The sequence below is a fragment of the Oncorhynchus clarkii genome, chromosome 17, assembly GCF_045791955.1.
Source record: "Oncorhynchus clarkii lewisi isolate Uvic-CL-2024 chromosome 17, UVic_Ocla_1.0, whole genome shotgun sequence".
Taxonomy (NCBI): domain Eukaryota; kingdom Metazoa; phylum Chordata; class Actinopteri; order Salmoniformes; family Salmonidae; genus Oncorhynchus; species Oncorhynchus clarkii.
In genome coordinates this window covers 1,307,082-1,323,007 of record NC_092163.1, presented here as the reverse complement: position 1 = coordinate 1,323,007, position 15,926 = coordinate 1,307,082, and the positions used below count along the sequence as shown (strand labels likewise).

At 44.1% G+C, this 15,926-nt stretch overlaps 1 protein-coding gene across 1 annotated transcript in view; it reads right to left on the bottom strand.

The window, feature by feature from the left end:
- The window catches only part of LOC139370002 (uncharacterized), a 39,179-nt gene that overhangs the window by 21,077 nt on the left and 2,176 nt on the right, over window positions 1-15,926 (bottom strand). Inside the window, exons 3-16 of the mRNA XM_071109280.1 lie at window positions 15,569-15,780; window positions 14,570-14,673; window positions 11,953-12,071; window positions 11,641-11,796; window positions 10,105-10,319; window positions 9,010-9,095; window positions 8,252-8,388; window positions 7,754-7,879; window positions 7,318-7,508; window positions 6,842-6,933; window positions 3,913-4,040; window positions 3,188-3,315; window positions 2,367-2,484; window positions 1,842-2,060 (exon numbers count right to left, since the gene is read on the bottom strand). Of these exons, the coding sequence (XP_070965381.1) occupies window positions 1,842-2,060; window positions 2,367-2,484; window positions 3,188-3,315; window positions 3,913-4,040; window positions 6,842-6,933; window positions 7,318-7,508; window positions 7,754-7,879; window positions 8,252-8,388; window positions 9,010-9,095; window positions 10,105-10,319; window positions 11,641-11,796; window positions 11,953-12,071; window positions 14,570-14,673; window positions 15,569-15,780 (2,031 nt within the window). The remainder of the gene's footprint in view (window positions 1-1,841; window positions 2,061-2,366; window positions 2,485-3,187; window positions 3,316-3,912; window positions 4,041-6,841; window positions 6,934-7,317; window positions 7,509-7,753; window positions 7,880-8,251; window positions 8,389-9,009; window positions 9,096-10,104; window positions 10,320-11,640; window positions 11,797-11,952; window positions 12,072-14,569; window positions 14,674-15,568; window positions 15,781-15,926) is intronic.

Sequence of the window (15,926 nt, the reverse complement as noted above, 5' to 3'; positions counted from 1 at the left end):
CCAGCAACAACAACCAGTACTAGGTGATTAACTAACTACCAGCAACAACAACCAGTACTAGGTGATTAACTAACTACCAGCAACAACAACCAGTACTAGGTGATTAACTAACTACCAGCAACAACAACCAGTACTAGGTGATTAACTAACTACCAGAACAACAACAAGTACTAGGTGATTAACTAACTACCAGCAACAACAACCAGTACTAGGTGATTAACTAACTACCACAACAACAACCAGTACTAGGTGATTAACTAACTACCAGCAACAACAACCAGTACTAGGTGATTAATTACCACAACAACAACCAGTACTAGGTGATTAACTACCACAACAACAACCAGTACTAGGTGATTAACTACCACAACAACAACCAGTACTTGGTGATTAACTAACTACCACAACAACAACCAGTACTAGGTGATTAACTAACTACTTACCAACAACAACCAGTACTAGGTGATTAACTAACTACCAGCAACAACAACCAGTAGTAGGTGATTAACTAACTACCAGCAACAACAACCAGTACTAGGTGATTAACTAACTACCAGCAACAACAACCAGTACTAGGTGATTAACTAACTACCAGCAACAACAACCAGTACTAGGTGATTAACTAACTACCAGCAACAACAACCAGTACTAGGTGATTAACTAACTACCAGCAACAACAACCAGTACTAGGTGATTAACTAACTACCAGCAACAACAACCAGTACTAGGTGATTAACTAACTACCAGCAACAACAACCAGTACTAGGTGATTAACTAACTACCAGCAACAACAACCAGTACTAGGTGATTAACTACCAGCAACAACAACCAGTACTAGGTGATTAACTAACTACCAGCAACAACAACCAGTACTAGGTGATTAACTAACTACCAGCAACAACAACCAGTACTAGGTGATTAACTAACTACCAGCAACAACAACCAGTACTAGGTGATTAACTAACTACCAGAAACAACAACCAGTACTAGGTTATTAACTAACTACCAGAAACAACAACCAGTACTAGGTGATTAACTAACTACCAGCAACAACAACCAGTACTAGGTGATTAACTAACTACCAGCAACAACAACCAGTACTAGGTGATTAACTAACTACCAGCAACAACAACCAGTACTAGGTGATTAACTAACTACCAGCAACAACCAGTACTAGGTGATTAACTAACTACCAGAACAACAACCAGTACTAGGTGATTAACTAACTACCAGCAACAACAACCAGTACTAGGTGATTAACTAACTACCACAACAACAACCAGTACTAGGTGATTAACTAACTACCAGCAACAACAACCAGTACTAGGTGATTAACTACCACAACAACAACCAGTACTAGGTGATTAACTACCACAACAACAACCAGTACTAGGTGATTAACTACCACAACAACAACCAGTACTTGGTGATTAACTAACTACCACAACAACAACCAGTACTAGGTGATTAACTAACTACTTACCAACAACAACCAGTACTAGGTGATTAACTAACTACCAACAACAACCAGTACTAGGTGATTAACGAACTACCAGCAACAACAACCAGTACTAGGTGATTAACTAACTACCACAACAACAACCAGTACTAGGTGATTAACTACCACTTGCTAGTTCACCTACGGGTCTCCTGACTCTGACGTCTGAGAGGCAGTATGAGTGAAAACCAGAAACCGACAGGAAAGTGAGAAAGAGAAGATTGAAAGACAAATGGGTGAAGAACGTGTTTATCTGAGAGCCTGTGTCTTTATCTTTTAATCTTTGTGACTTTTTAAAATGTGTTTTGGGGGGAAAAACAACAACCACCACCAACTAGGTTACCTTCACGGCTCCTGACAGCATCAGCGATTGGATGATGGCCATGGCCTGGCCCTGGTTCCAGCCAATCACAGTGCTCAGAATGCTGAAGGAAGCCCACAGAACGCTGGCGGGTGCCATGGTGATCTGACCCTCAGACAGACCTGTACTCTCTCTGCCAAGGGCAGCGATGGTGTTGCTGTTTATGTTGTCTCCCATGTTAGCTGCTAGAGCTGCAGACACCTGCAGAGAACACACAGCGAGGGTTAATGTACAGTTCGTGTGTCTGTGTGTCTGTCTGTGTGTGTGTGTGTCTGTTTGTCTGTGTGTCCGTTTGTATGTGTATGTCTATGTGTGTGTGTGTGTGTGTGTCTGTGTGTGTGTGTGTGTGTGTGTGTGTGTCTGTCTGTACGTTTGTGTGTATGTCTATGTCTGTGTGTCTGTGTGTCTGTCTGTCTGTCTGTGTGTCTGTGTGTCTGTGTGTCTGTGTGTCTGTGTGTCTGTGTCTGTGTCTGTGTCTGTGTCTGTGTCTGTGTCTGTGTGTGTTACCTGTGGGTCCAGGTCTCTACACAGTGTAGTCAGGTTGTGTAGAAGGATCATGCTCTGCTCAGCATCCAGCTGTCTGAAGGCTGGCCCTGGGGCCACACATCGAAACAACAGAGGAAGACTGGAGAGGGGGGGGGGGGGGGGAGAAAGAGAAGAGGTAATATTATGTAGGATTGAGAGAGAGAGAGAGAGAGAGAGAGAGAGAGAGAGACAGGAGAGAGAGAGAAATACCACAGTGTGCCATCACAGCAGCAAGATTTGTGACCTGTTGCCACAAGAAAAGGTTTTACCTCACTTGCTTTGGCAATGTTAACATATGTTTCCCATGCCAATAAAGCGCCTTGAATTGAATTGAGAGAGAGAGAGACGAGAAGACAGACTCACAGACAGATAGACAGAGACAGACCCACGCAGACAGACAGACAGGAGAGAAACAGCGAGAGGCACAGAGAGACAGAGAGAGGCAGAAAGAGAGAGAGAGACAGGAGAGAGAGACTCACATAGAGACAGGAGAGAGAGAGACGAGAGCGAGAGAGACAGACAGACAGACAGACTCACATACAGACAGGAGCGAGACAGACAGACAGACAGACAGACAGACAGACAGACAGACAGACAGACAGACAGACAGGAGAGATACAGACAGACAGACAGACAGGAGAGAGACAGACAGACAGACAGACAGAGAGACAGACAGACAGACAGGAGAGATAGAGACAGACAGGAGAGATAGAGACACACAGACAGACAGACAGACAGACAGGAGAAAGACAGACAGACAGACAGACAGACAGACAGACAGACAGACAGACAGACAGACTCACAACAGAGGGTTGAAGTTGCTGTCCTGTAGGTAGACCAGTGATGTGTAGTAGTCAGTGAGGTTCTGGGGCAGGCTAGTGGAGTTCAGTAGACCTATGTTCACCAGGTTCACTGTGAACACCTGCAACACCTGGGAGGAGGAAGAGGAGGAGGAGGAGGAGGAGGAGGGGGAGAAGGGGGAGGAGGAGGAGCAGGAGGAGGGGGAGGAGGAGGGGGAGAAGGGGGAGGAGGAGGAGGAGGAGGAAGAAGAGGAAGTGGAGGAGGAGGGGGAGAAGGGGGAGGAGGAGGAGGAGGAGGGGGAGGAGGAGGAGGAGGGGGAGAACGGGGAGGAGGAGGAGGGGGATGGGGAGGAGGAGGAGGAGGAGGAGGGGGATGGGGAGGGGGAGGAGGAGGAGGAGGAAGAGGAGGTGGAAGAGGAATAAGAGGAGGAGGAAGTGAAAGAGGAGGAGGGGGAGGAGGAAGAGGAGGAGGTGAAGGAAGGGGAGGAAGAGGAGGATGAGGATGAGGAAGAGGAGGGAGACAACACAGGGATTAATACCATGCCATGCATTCCAGGTTCGTGCCAATTTGAATTGAAAGCAGTCAATTCAGGAAGTAAACTCAATTAGCAATTTGATATTTGGAAATGTATCCTTTTTCAATGATGCTCAAGTAGAAGCTGTGTGTGTGTGTGTGTGTGTGTGTGTGTGTGTGTGTGTGTGTGTGTCTATACACCACAGTACAGTACCTGCGCTGATCCGAATGTGTTGAGGTCTTCCAAGGTGAGATAAGTGATGAAGAGTCCGATGTTCTCAGCAAACCAGGCCGTTGAGTTGAGCTCTGGATCACTGGCGTTGTAACACTTAGGAGCCGACGCTGGAGACAGCAGGACAAAACACGTTGCCACCACAGACAGACAGGTAAAGCAGTGTTGTGACAGTGTTATAGCAGTGTTACTGCAGTGATATGACAGTGTTATAACAGTGTTACTGCAGTGTTATGACAGTGTTATAGCAGTGTTATAGCAGTGTTACTGCAGTGTTATGGCAGTGATATGGCAGTGTTATAGCAGTGTTATGACAGTGTTATGACAGTGTTACTGCAGTGTTATAGCAGTGTTATGGCAGTGTTGTGACAGTGTTGTGGCAGTGTTGTGACAGTGTTATGACAGTGTTATGACAGTGTTGTGACAGTGTTATGACAGTGTTGTGACAGTGTTATGACAGTGTTGTGACAGTGTTACTGCAGTGTTATGGCAGTGTTACTGCAGTGTTATGGCAGTGTTGTAACAGTGTTATAGCAGTGTTGTAACAGTGTTATAGCAGTGTTACTGCAGTGTTATGACAGTGTTACTGCAGTGTTATGACAGTGTTATAACAGTGTTATAGCAGTGTTGTAACAGTGTTACTGCAGTGTTATGACAGTGTTATAACAGTGTTGTGACAGTGTTACTGCAGTGTTGTGGCAGTGTTATGACAGTGTTACTGCAGTGTTATGGCAGTGTTATGACAGTGTTATGGCAGTGTTATGGCAGTGATATGGCAGTGTTACTGCAGTGTTATGGCAGTGTTATGGCAGTGTTACTGCAGTGTTATGGCAGTGTTATGGCAGTGTTATGACAGTGTTATGGCAGTGATATGGCAGTGATATGGCAGTGATATGGCAGTGTTATGGCAGTGTTACGGCAGTGTTATGGCAGTGTTATGACAGTGATATGGCAGTGATATGGCAGTGTTATGGCAGTGATATGGCAGTGTTACTGCAGTGTTGTGGCAGTGTTACTGCAGTGTTATGGCAGTGATATGGCAGTGTTATTGCAGTGTTATGGCAGTGATATGGCAGTGATATGGCAGTGTTATGGCAGTGATATGGCAGTGTTATAACAGTATTATGGCAGTGTTACTGCAGTGTTATGGCAGTGATATGGCAGTGATATGGCAGTGATATGGCAGTGTTACTGCAGTGTTATAGCAGTGTTATTGCAGTGTTATGGCAGTGATATGGCAGTGTTACTGCAGTGTTATGACAGTGTTACTGCAGTGTTATGGCAGTGTTATTGCAGTGTTATGGCAGTGATATGGCAGTGTTACTGCAGTGTTATAACAGTGTTATAACAGTGTTATTGCAGTGTTATGGCAGTGATATGGCAGTGATATGGCAGTGATATGGCAGTGTTATGGCAGTGATATGGCAGTGTTATAACAGTATTATGGCAGTGTTACTGCAGTGTTATGGCAGTGATATGGCAGTGATATGGCAGTGATATGGCAGTGTTACTGCAGTGTTATAGCAGTGTTATTGCAGTGTTATGGCAGTGATATGGCAGTGATATGGCAGTGTTACTGCAGTGTTATGACAGTGTTACTGCAGTGTTATGGCAGTGTTATTGCAGTGTTATGGCAGTGATATGGCAGTGTTACTGCAGTGTTATAACAGTGTTATAACAGTGTTATTGCAGTGTTATGGCAGTGATATGGCAGTGATATGGCAGTGTTACTGCAGTGTTATTGCAGTGTTATTGCAGTGATATGGCAGTGTTATGGCAGTGATATGGCAGTGATATGGCAGTGTTATGACAGGTGGTTGACCAGCTGTATCATTCTCTCAGTATTACCAATATAAAGTTCCCCAAACAATGACATCATAGTGAGAATTAAAACTGCTACGTTATCACCACGTACATCACCGGGACCAAGCTTCCTGCCATCCAGGACCTCTACACCGGGCAGTGTCAGAGGAAGACCTTAACAATTGTCAAAGACTCCAGCCACCCTAGTCATAGACTGCTCTCTCTGCTACCGCACGGCAAGTGGTACCGGAGCGCCAAGTCTAGGTCCAAGAGGCTCCTAAACAGCTTCCACCCCCAAGACATAAGACTCCTGAACAGCTAATCAAATGGCTACCCAGACTATTTGCATTGCCCCCCCCCACTCCCTCTTTTATACTGCTGCTACTCTCTGTTATCATCTATGCATAGTCACTTTAATAACTCTACCTACATGTACATATTACCTCAATTACCTCGACACCGGTGCCCCCGCACATTGACTCTGTACCGGTACCTCCCTGTATATAGCCTCCACATTGACTCTGTACCGGTACCCCCTGTATATAGCCTCCACATTGACTCTGTACCGGTACCCCCTGTATATAGCCTCCACATTGACTCTGTACCGGTACCTCCCTGTATATAGTCTCCACATTGACTCTGTACCAGTACCTCCCTGTATATAGTCTCCACATTGACTCTGTACCGGTACCTCCCTGTATATAGTCTCCACATTGACTCTGTACCGGTACCTCCCTGTATATAGCCTCCACATTGACTCTGTACCGGTACCTCCCTGTATATAGTCTCCACATTGACTCTGTACCGGTACCTCCCTGTATATCGTCTCGCTATTGTTATTTTACTGCTGCTCTTTAAATATTTGTTCCTTTTATTTCTTATTCTTATTCACATTTTTTAAACTGCATTGTTGGTTAGGGGCTTGTAAGTAAGCATTTCACTGAAAGGTCTACACCTGTTGTATTCAGCGTGCGTTGTGACAAATACAATTTCATTCGATTTGATCATGGAACATTTAGAGCCAACATGGAGGACGGTTACATAAACTCCATAGACATATCTATGGCTCTGATGGAAACTGGCGGGTCTGTGGCACAAAATGGCTGACCTGAGGTGAGATACGTCCTGATGGTCTCCCTGTACACATCTCTCTCCACAAAGTCTGCAGCGCTGTAGTTATAACTCCCCAGAATTGAGACGCTAAAAAAAAACACAACAACAAAAACAACAACATCACATTCATTACAACAGATCAAGTCAAACGTAGACATTGTGGGAAAAATATGTCGAAACACAATGTCGAACATTGAGACCAGACGGAATAAAAAGACAGAATGTGAAACTCTTCTACAAGAGTTCCACCAACACTAAGGGGTTGTTCCCGTGGTAACAAGTCTCAGTACAAAGTCATAACAGGTGGAAGCCGCGGCCCTCTGCACATCTGCAAATCCCTGCCTGCACGGGATTGTAATTCCGGTCCCACCAGTCTTCTGTCTGACGTTCAGCTGTTTTCTGTCTACCCCGTTCAATAAAATCGGAAACAGATACGTAGTAAATATATTTTTTGGGGGAAAAATCCCTTACAGTTTTTGGAAGGCCAGACAAGGGGCGGTCTGGACAGCGGCGGAGGTCACCAGGCTCCTGGTGAGGAAGGGCAGGTAGTTCTTCAGCCTCAGGTCAAACCAGGCGTTGACCTCTGACCTCTGACTGCTGCTGAGAGCCTGGGGCCAGACACACGGCAGTGTGGGACGCCTCACTGACTCAGGGATACTCTCCTGGGGGGGGGGGGAAGACAGGCCAGTGGCTTAGATATGAATGCGGTTTAGAGGAAACTGGGATGTGTTCTTTCTGGTGAATGGGTGGCAGTTTCACACGGGTAACACAGCAATTGTGTGTGTGTGTGTGTGTGTGTGTGTGTGTGTGTGTGTGTGTGTGTGTGTGTGTGTGTGTGTGTGTGTGTGTGTGAGTGAGTGAGTGAGTGAGTGTGTGAGAGTGTGTGTGCGTGCGTGTGTGTACGTACAGTCCCCAGGAACAGTGGGGTCTTGGCGTAGTTGCTGTAGAGCTGGCAGAGTTTTGTGTCGTCGTCGACAACGTTGGGGCGGCGCAGGAAACGACCCAGGTCAGAGACAGGCAGAGAGTTCACCAGCTAGAGAGAGAGAGAGAGATGAGGAAACACACACACCTTCATCATCATCATCCTTACCTATGTCCTCTTAAAGCATTGTCTCAAACACACACACCTTCATCATCATCATCATCATCATCCTTATCTATGTCCCCTTAAAGCATTGTCTCAAACACACACCAGTGGAGGCTGCTGACGGGAGGACGGCTCTCGATAATATCTGGAACGGAGCAAATGGATTGGAATCAAACACGTGGAAACCATGGAAACCATGTGTTTAATGTATTTGAGACCATTCTACCAATTCCGCTCCAGCCATTACCATGAACCCGTCCTCCCCAATTAAGGTGCCACCAACCTCCTGTGATACACGCACACACACACACCCCTCACCTGTTCCATCTGGCTATGGGGTATGAGGGAGAGGAAGGTGGTCAGGTTGGGGAAGCCGAAACCCAGGAAGGAACTCTCCAGGTAACCATAGAAACTGTGGTTGTAGTTTGTGCCATAGCAACGGAGTGGGGAAGAGCCTATGGAGGGGGGCAGGGACAGGACTGTCAATCAAATATCCTTAACGGGAAATTCTGTGGTCAAAAATCAATATGACAAACTGACAACAAATACGATCATTAGTTGTTTGAGTCGTAGGTTTTGTATCACGATATAAAAATATGAAAAACCGAGTGTTGAGCTTTGGTGTTACAGCAAGACACGTTTCATAGTATTCTGTAGTATTTATAGTTTCATAGTATTCTGTAGTATTTATAGTTTCATAGTATTCTGTAGTATTTATAGTTTCATAGTATTCTGTAGTATTTATAGTTTCATAGTATTCTGTAGTATTTATAGTTTCATAGTATGCTGTAGTATTTATAGTTTCATAGTATTCTGTAGTATTTATAGTTTCATAGTATTCTGTAGTATTTATAGTTTCATAGTATTCTGTAGTATTTATAGTTTCATAGTATTCTGTAGTATTTATAGTTTCATAGTATTCTGTAGTATTTAGTTTCATAGTATTCTGTAGTATTTATAGTTTCATAGTATTCTGTAGTATTTATAGTTTCATAGTATGCTGCAGTATTTATAGTTTCATAGTATTCTGTAGTATTTATATTTCCAGTGGATGTGTTGTGGATGTCAGTCAGTACCTTGGAGGGAGAGGGTGATTTGATCGTAGACGTTTCTCTGTGTGTTGTCCTGAAGTGTAGGGAGGGTGGCGTTCAGCACCTCCACCCTTGGAGAGACAAACATGTCAGAAATTAAACATACCCGTCATCAAAATACAAGATGGCTGCCTCTCCTCTGCTGCTGAGACGACCCCCCACCTGACACTATCGTCTAACATGGATCTTGTACATTTAACATGTTATGCAGTTGGAAACAGAGGGGGAGGGGGGCAGGGTGGGAGAACAGTAGGAAGGACAGATACGGTGGGGAGTAGAGGACATGTGACTGTCTGGGAGCCCCCCCCCCCACACACTTTGAGATCAGTCAAAGATACAGGAAAACATGCTTCTACAGTCTCACGTGAAATAGAGCAAGATTTAAGATAGATACACCCTGCACATCAACATCACTACTGACTCAGGGTACACCCCTCATGGCTCCCTATTCCCTACATAGTGCACTACTTTAGTCTGAGATACATCCCTAATGGCCCCTATTCCCTACATAGTGCACTACTTTATCCTAATATACATCCCTAATGACACCCCTATTCCCTACATAGTGCACTACTTTATCCTAATATACACCCCTAATGACACCCCTATTCCCTACATAGTGCACTACTTTACCCTGAGATACATCCCTAATGACACCCCTATTCCCTACATAGTGCACTACTTTAGCCTGAGATACACCCCTCATGGCTCCCTATTCCCTACATAGTGCACTACTTTATCCTAATATACATCCCTAATGACACCCTATTCCCTACATAGTGCACTACTTTACCCTGAGATACATCCCTAATGGCCCCCTATTCCCTACATAGTGCACTACTTTACCCTGAGATACATCCCTAATGGCCCCTATTCCCTACATAGTGCACTACTTTACCCTAATGTACATCCCTAATGGCCCCCTATTCCCTACATAGTGCACTACTTTACCCTAATGTACATCCCTAATCGCCCCCTATTCCCTACATAGTGCACTACTTGTGACTGTAGTTTATAAGTAATAGGTTGCAATTTGGGACGCAAGCCTAAATCCCCAGTGAAGATCAGTCCGTCTCTTACAGCTGCTGTCCAATGTTGCAGTTCCTCTGTGCGACCACACTGAAGAGGGGGGCGACGTGGAGCGGGGACAGGTTGATCAGCAGTGGGCGGAGCCTGCTCTGAAGCCAGGTGAGTACTTCCTGGTCGCTAACAGAGCGGTCTGATAGGTTCCCGCGTTCAAACACCTGCTGGAGCATGGCTGAACGCACCGCCACCGGGAACTTAGACTCTTGACCCTACGGAGGGGAGAGAGGGATGGAGGGGGGGAGAGAGGGAGGGGAGAGGGGTGGAGAGAGGGATGGAGGGGGGGAGAGAGGGAGGGGAGAGGGGTGGAGAGAGGGATGGAGGGGGGGAGAGAGGGAGGGGAGAGTGGTGGATAGAGAGGGAGGGAGGGAGGGAGAGATGAAAGGAGGGAGGAAGGGACAGGAAAGGTAAGAGAGGAAGAGGATGAGTAGCAGAGAGAGAGAACAGATAATGGAAGACAGTTGAATAATAGTCCATCTTCAGACCCAAACAAACCTTTTGAACAATTGACAGACAGGATCCCCTCAAATGACAAACTATTGACAGACAGGATCCACTGAAATGACAAACTATTGACAGACAGGATCCCCTCAAATGACAAACTATTGACAGACAGGATCCACTGAAATGACAAACTATTGACAGACAGGATCCACTGAAATGACAAACTATTGACAGACAGAATCCACTGAAATGACAAACTATTGACAGACAGGATCCCCTCAAATGACAAACTATTGACAGACAGGATCCCCTCAAATGACAAACTATTGACAGACAGGATCCCCTCAAATGACAAACTATTGACAGACAGGATCCCCTCAAATGACAAACTATTGACAGACAGGATCCCCTCAAATGACAAACTATTGACAGACAGGATCCCCTCAAATGACAAACTATTGACAGACAGGATCCCCTCAAATGACAAACTATTGACAGACAGGATCCCCTCAAATGACAAACTATTGACAGACAGGATCCCCTCAAATGACAAACTATTGACAGACAGGATCCCCTCAAATGACAAACTATTGACAGACAGGATCCCCTCAAATGACAAACTATTGACAGACAGGATCCCCTCAAATGACAAACTATTGACAGACAGGATCCCCTCAAATGACAAACTATTGACAGACAGGATCCCCTCAAATGACAAACTATTGACAGACAGGATCCCCTCAAATGACAAACTATTGACAGACAGGATCCACTGAAATGACAAACTATTGACAGATAGAATCCCCTCAAATGACAAACTATTGACAGATAGAATCCCCTCAAATGACAAACTATTGACAGACAGAATCCCCTCAAATGACAAACTATTGACAGATAGAATCCCCTCAAATGACAAACTATTGACAGATAGAATCCCCTCAAATGACAAACTATTGACAGACAGAATCCCCTCAAATGACAAACTATTGACAGACAGAATCCCCTCAATTGACAGACAGAATCCCCTCAAATGGCACCCCTATTCCATATTTGTAAACAAATATAATATATACGACGAGCTTGTCTCACGGTGATGGCTAGAGAGAAGTCATTGAAGAAGTCAGTGAAGAGGATGTTGGGTACGTAGTTCATCAGCATGGTGACGTCTGCAGCAGAGCTGAGCTGGTCTGGACTAGAGGACACCTCTGCCAACTGTCTCACTGTGAGCTGGGGCAGGGCCTCCGTCTGCAGCACACACACAACTCACATTATAACCACAGACAACATTATTACAGACACTATCACTATTAGCTGGTGTAACGGTTCAGTCTGCAGCACAGACACAACAACAGACACTATTACAGACTATTGCCACAGGACAACAGGACAACAGACAGTTACCACAGAGAAGGTGGTCAGTAGTCTCTGCATGTCCTTGAAGGAGGCGAAGGCAGAGAATCCTCTGAAGTTCTTCAGCAGCCAGTCTCCACTGTTCAGGGTGTCAGAGCTACAGCTGGAGTCTGGGAACACACAGACAACACAATTAGACAACACATTTAGAGAGAACACAATTAGACAACACATTTAGAGACGACACATATAGACAACACAATTAGAGAGAACACAATTAGACAACACATTTAGAGAGAACACATTTAGACAACACAATTAGAGAGAACACAATTAGAGAACACATTTAGAGAGAACACAATTAGACAACACATTTAGAGAGAACACAATTAGAGAACACATTTAGAGAGAACACATTTAGACAACACAATTAGAGAGAACACATTTAGAGAGAACACATTTAGACAACACATTTAGAGAGAACACACAGACAACACAATTAGAGAGAACACATATAGACAACACAATTAGAGATAACACAATTAGACAACACATTCAGAGAGAACACATTTAGAGAGAACACATTTAGAGAGAACACATTTAGACAACACATTTAGAGAGAACACAATTAGAGAACACATTTAGAGAGAACACATTTAGAGAGAACACATTTAGAGAGAACACATTTAGAGAGAACACAATTAGAGAACACATTTAGAGAGAACACATTTAGACAACACATTTAGAGAGAACACATTTAGAGAGAACACAATTAGAGAACACATTTAGAGAGAACACAATTAGAGAACACATTTAGAGAGAACACATTTAGAGAGAACACAATTAGAGAACACATTTAGAGAGAACACATTTAGAGAGAACACATTTAGAGAGAACACAATTAGAGAACACATTTAGAGAGAACACATTTAGAGAGAACACATTTAGAGAGAACACATTTAGACAACACATTTAGACAACACATTTAGAGAGAACACATTTAGAGAGAACACATTTAGAGAGAACACATTTAGAGAGAACACATTTAGACAACACATTTAGACAACACATTTAGACAACACATTTAGAGAGAACACATTTAGAGAGAACACAATTAGACAACACATTTAGAGAGAACACAATTAGACAACACATTTAGACAACACATTTAGAGAGAACACAATTAGACAACACATTTAGAGAGAACACAATTAGACAACACATTTAGACAACACAATTAGAGAACACATTTAGAGAGAACACATTTAGAGAACACAGTCAGAGAAAAGTCCCTGCTGGTGTTTCAGTGCCAGTCTATTGAAGATCCCATAGTAACTCTCCAGACAACACATTTAGACAACACATTTAGAGAGAACACATTTAGAGAGAACACATTTAGAGAACACAGTCAGAGAAAAGTCCCTGCTGGTGTTTCAGCGCCAGTCTATTGAAGATCCCATAGTAACTCTCCAGATAACACATTTAGACAACACAGTGCCAGTCTATTGAAGATCCCATAGTAACTCTCCAGATAACACAGTCAGAGAAAAGTCCCTGCTGGTGTTTCAGTGCCAGTCTATTGAAGATCCCATAGTAACTCTCCAGATAACACAGTCAGAGAAAAGTCCCTGCTGGTGTTTCAGTGCCAGTCTATTGAAGATCCCATAGTAACTCTCCAGATAACACAGTCAGAGAAAAGTCCCTGCTGGTGTTCCAGTGCCAGTCTATTGAAGATCCCATAGTAACTCTCCAGATAACACAGTCAGAGAAAAGTCCCTGCTGGTGTTTCAGTGCCAGTCTATTGAAGATCCCATAGTAACTCTCCAGATAACACAGTCAGAGAAAAGTCCCTGCTGGTGTTTCAGTGCCAGTCTATTGAAGATCCCATAGTAACTCTCCAGATAACACAGTCAGAGAAAAGTCCCTGCTGGTGTTCCAGTGCCAGTCTATTGAAGATCCCATAGTAACTCTCCAGATAACACATTTAGAGAACACAGTCAGAGAAAAGTCCCTGCTGGTGTTTCAGTGCCAGTCTATTGAAGATCCCATAGTAACTCTCCAGACAACACTTTCAGAAGTGTGTTTGTGTTATTTACACAGCAGTTTGACTGACAACGGCTGTGTCTGAAATGGCCCCCTCTTCCCTACAAGGCATTACTTTGGAACAGGGCCTATAGAAAAAGTAATGTGCCCTCAGGCTCAGCACTCTATTGGTCAGTAACAGTGTCATTTGATTTGATTTGATACCTGCTGAGGCTCAGTTCCTATTGGTCAGTAACTGATGAGGCTCAGTTCTTATTGGTCAGTACCGGCTGTGGCTCAGTTCCTATCGGTCAGCACCTGATGAGGCTCAGTTCTTATTGGTTAGTACCAGCTGTGGCTCAGTTCCTATTGGTCAGTAACTGATGAGGCTCAGTTCTTATTGGTCAGTACCTGCTGAGGCTCAGTTCCTATCGGTCAGTACCTGATGAGGCTCAGTTCCTACTGGTCAGTTCCTACTGGTCAGTTCCTACCTGATGAGGCTCAGTTCTTATTGGTTAATACCAGCTGTGGCTCAGTTCCTATTGGTCAGTACCTGCTGAGGCTCAGTTCCTATTGGTCAGTACCTGGTGAGACTCAGTTCCTATTGGTCAGTACCTGCTGAGACTCAGTTCCTATTGGTCAGTACCTGCTGTGTTGTTCCTGGAGAGAAAGACCTCTATGAAGGTAGTATAGACTGATATCTGTCTGGACTGGTCCATGGCTGAGTGGTGGCTGCTCAGGATCTGAACGCTGAGGGAAAAGACAAAGGGGTTAGAGGTTATCATCGCTGCAAAGCAAACCTCTTGGACACAAGTCAATCCTCTCCACAGTGAAGAGTTGTTGATGCAGCAGACCAGGATTTGGAGATGTCTTTTTAAAGTGCAGACCATCTGGTTTAAATCTGAGGTATATTTGGATCTGTATCGGGTGAACCGTTTAGAAATTACAACATCTTTTGTACATAGTCCCTCCATTTTAAGGGACCAAAAGAATTGGGACAAATCCACCTATATGTGTATTAAAGTAGTAAATATTTGGTCCCATATTCCGAGTACCAGATGATCACATAAAGCTTATGACTCTACAATCTTGTTGGATACATTTGCTGTTTGTTTTGGTTGTTTCAGCTAATGTCGTGCCCAATAGAAATCAGTGGTAAATAGTGTGTTGTGTCACTTTAGAGTCTCTTTTATTGTAAATAAGAATATAATATGTTTATAAACACTTCTACATTCATGTGGATGTGACCATGATGATGGATAGTCCTGAAAAAATGTGTGAATAGTGATGAGAGAGAAAGTTACAGACACACACATATCACCCCCTCCCCCCAAAATGCTAACCTCCCTTGTTATTATAATGGTGAGCGGTAAACTTCCATTCCTGGCGCTAACGCTAGTTAGCCTCGCGGAACTATCGCTAACTTCCTTCATACTGTATGCAGAGACATAAAAAGGGTATCCACGATATAATCTGACTCTGGGGATGTAGATAAAGGGCCTTTCATCACCTGGTAGGTGATATTATAACATGGTCTGGTAGGTGATATTATAACATGGTGATATTATAACATGGCCTGGTAGGTGATGTTATAACATGGTCTGGTAGGTGATATTATATTATATATAGTAACGTTAATACGTACGTGGTCTGGTAGGTGGAGCAGCTGAAGTTCTTGGTGCCGAGGCAGGACAGGAAGTCAGTGGAGACGGCAGGTAGGAAGGGACGCAGTCTGGTGTTGAACCAGAGGTTGATGATTTTCTGATCTCTGAAACTAGCCAGGCTGAAGCTGTCCAGCCTTACCTCTCTTATAGCATCCAGGGCCTGGGACACTGCTGGAGAGCTGGGGTCTAGTGTCTGGAGAACATGGTTTAAAAATACATTTAAAAAACGATTTCATTATCAGGAAATGACTGAATGTCGGCGTTCACAATCATGTTTGGGACCCTGGCAGATCTACTGGTAGTATGAAAATAATGTCTCCTTTTCTTTGTAGGAAAATA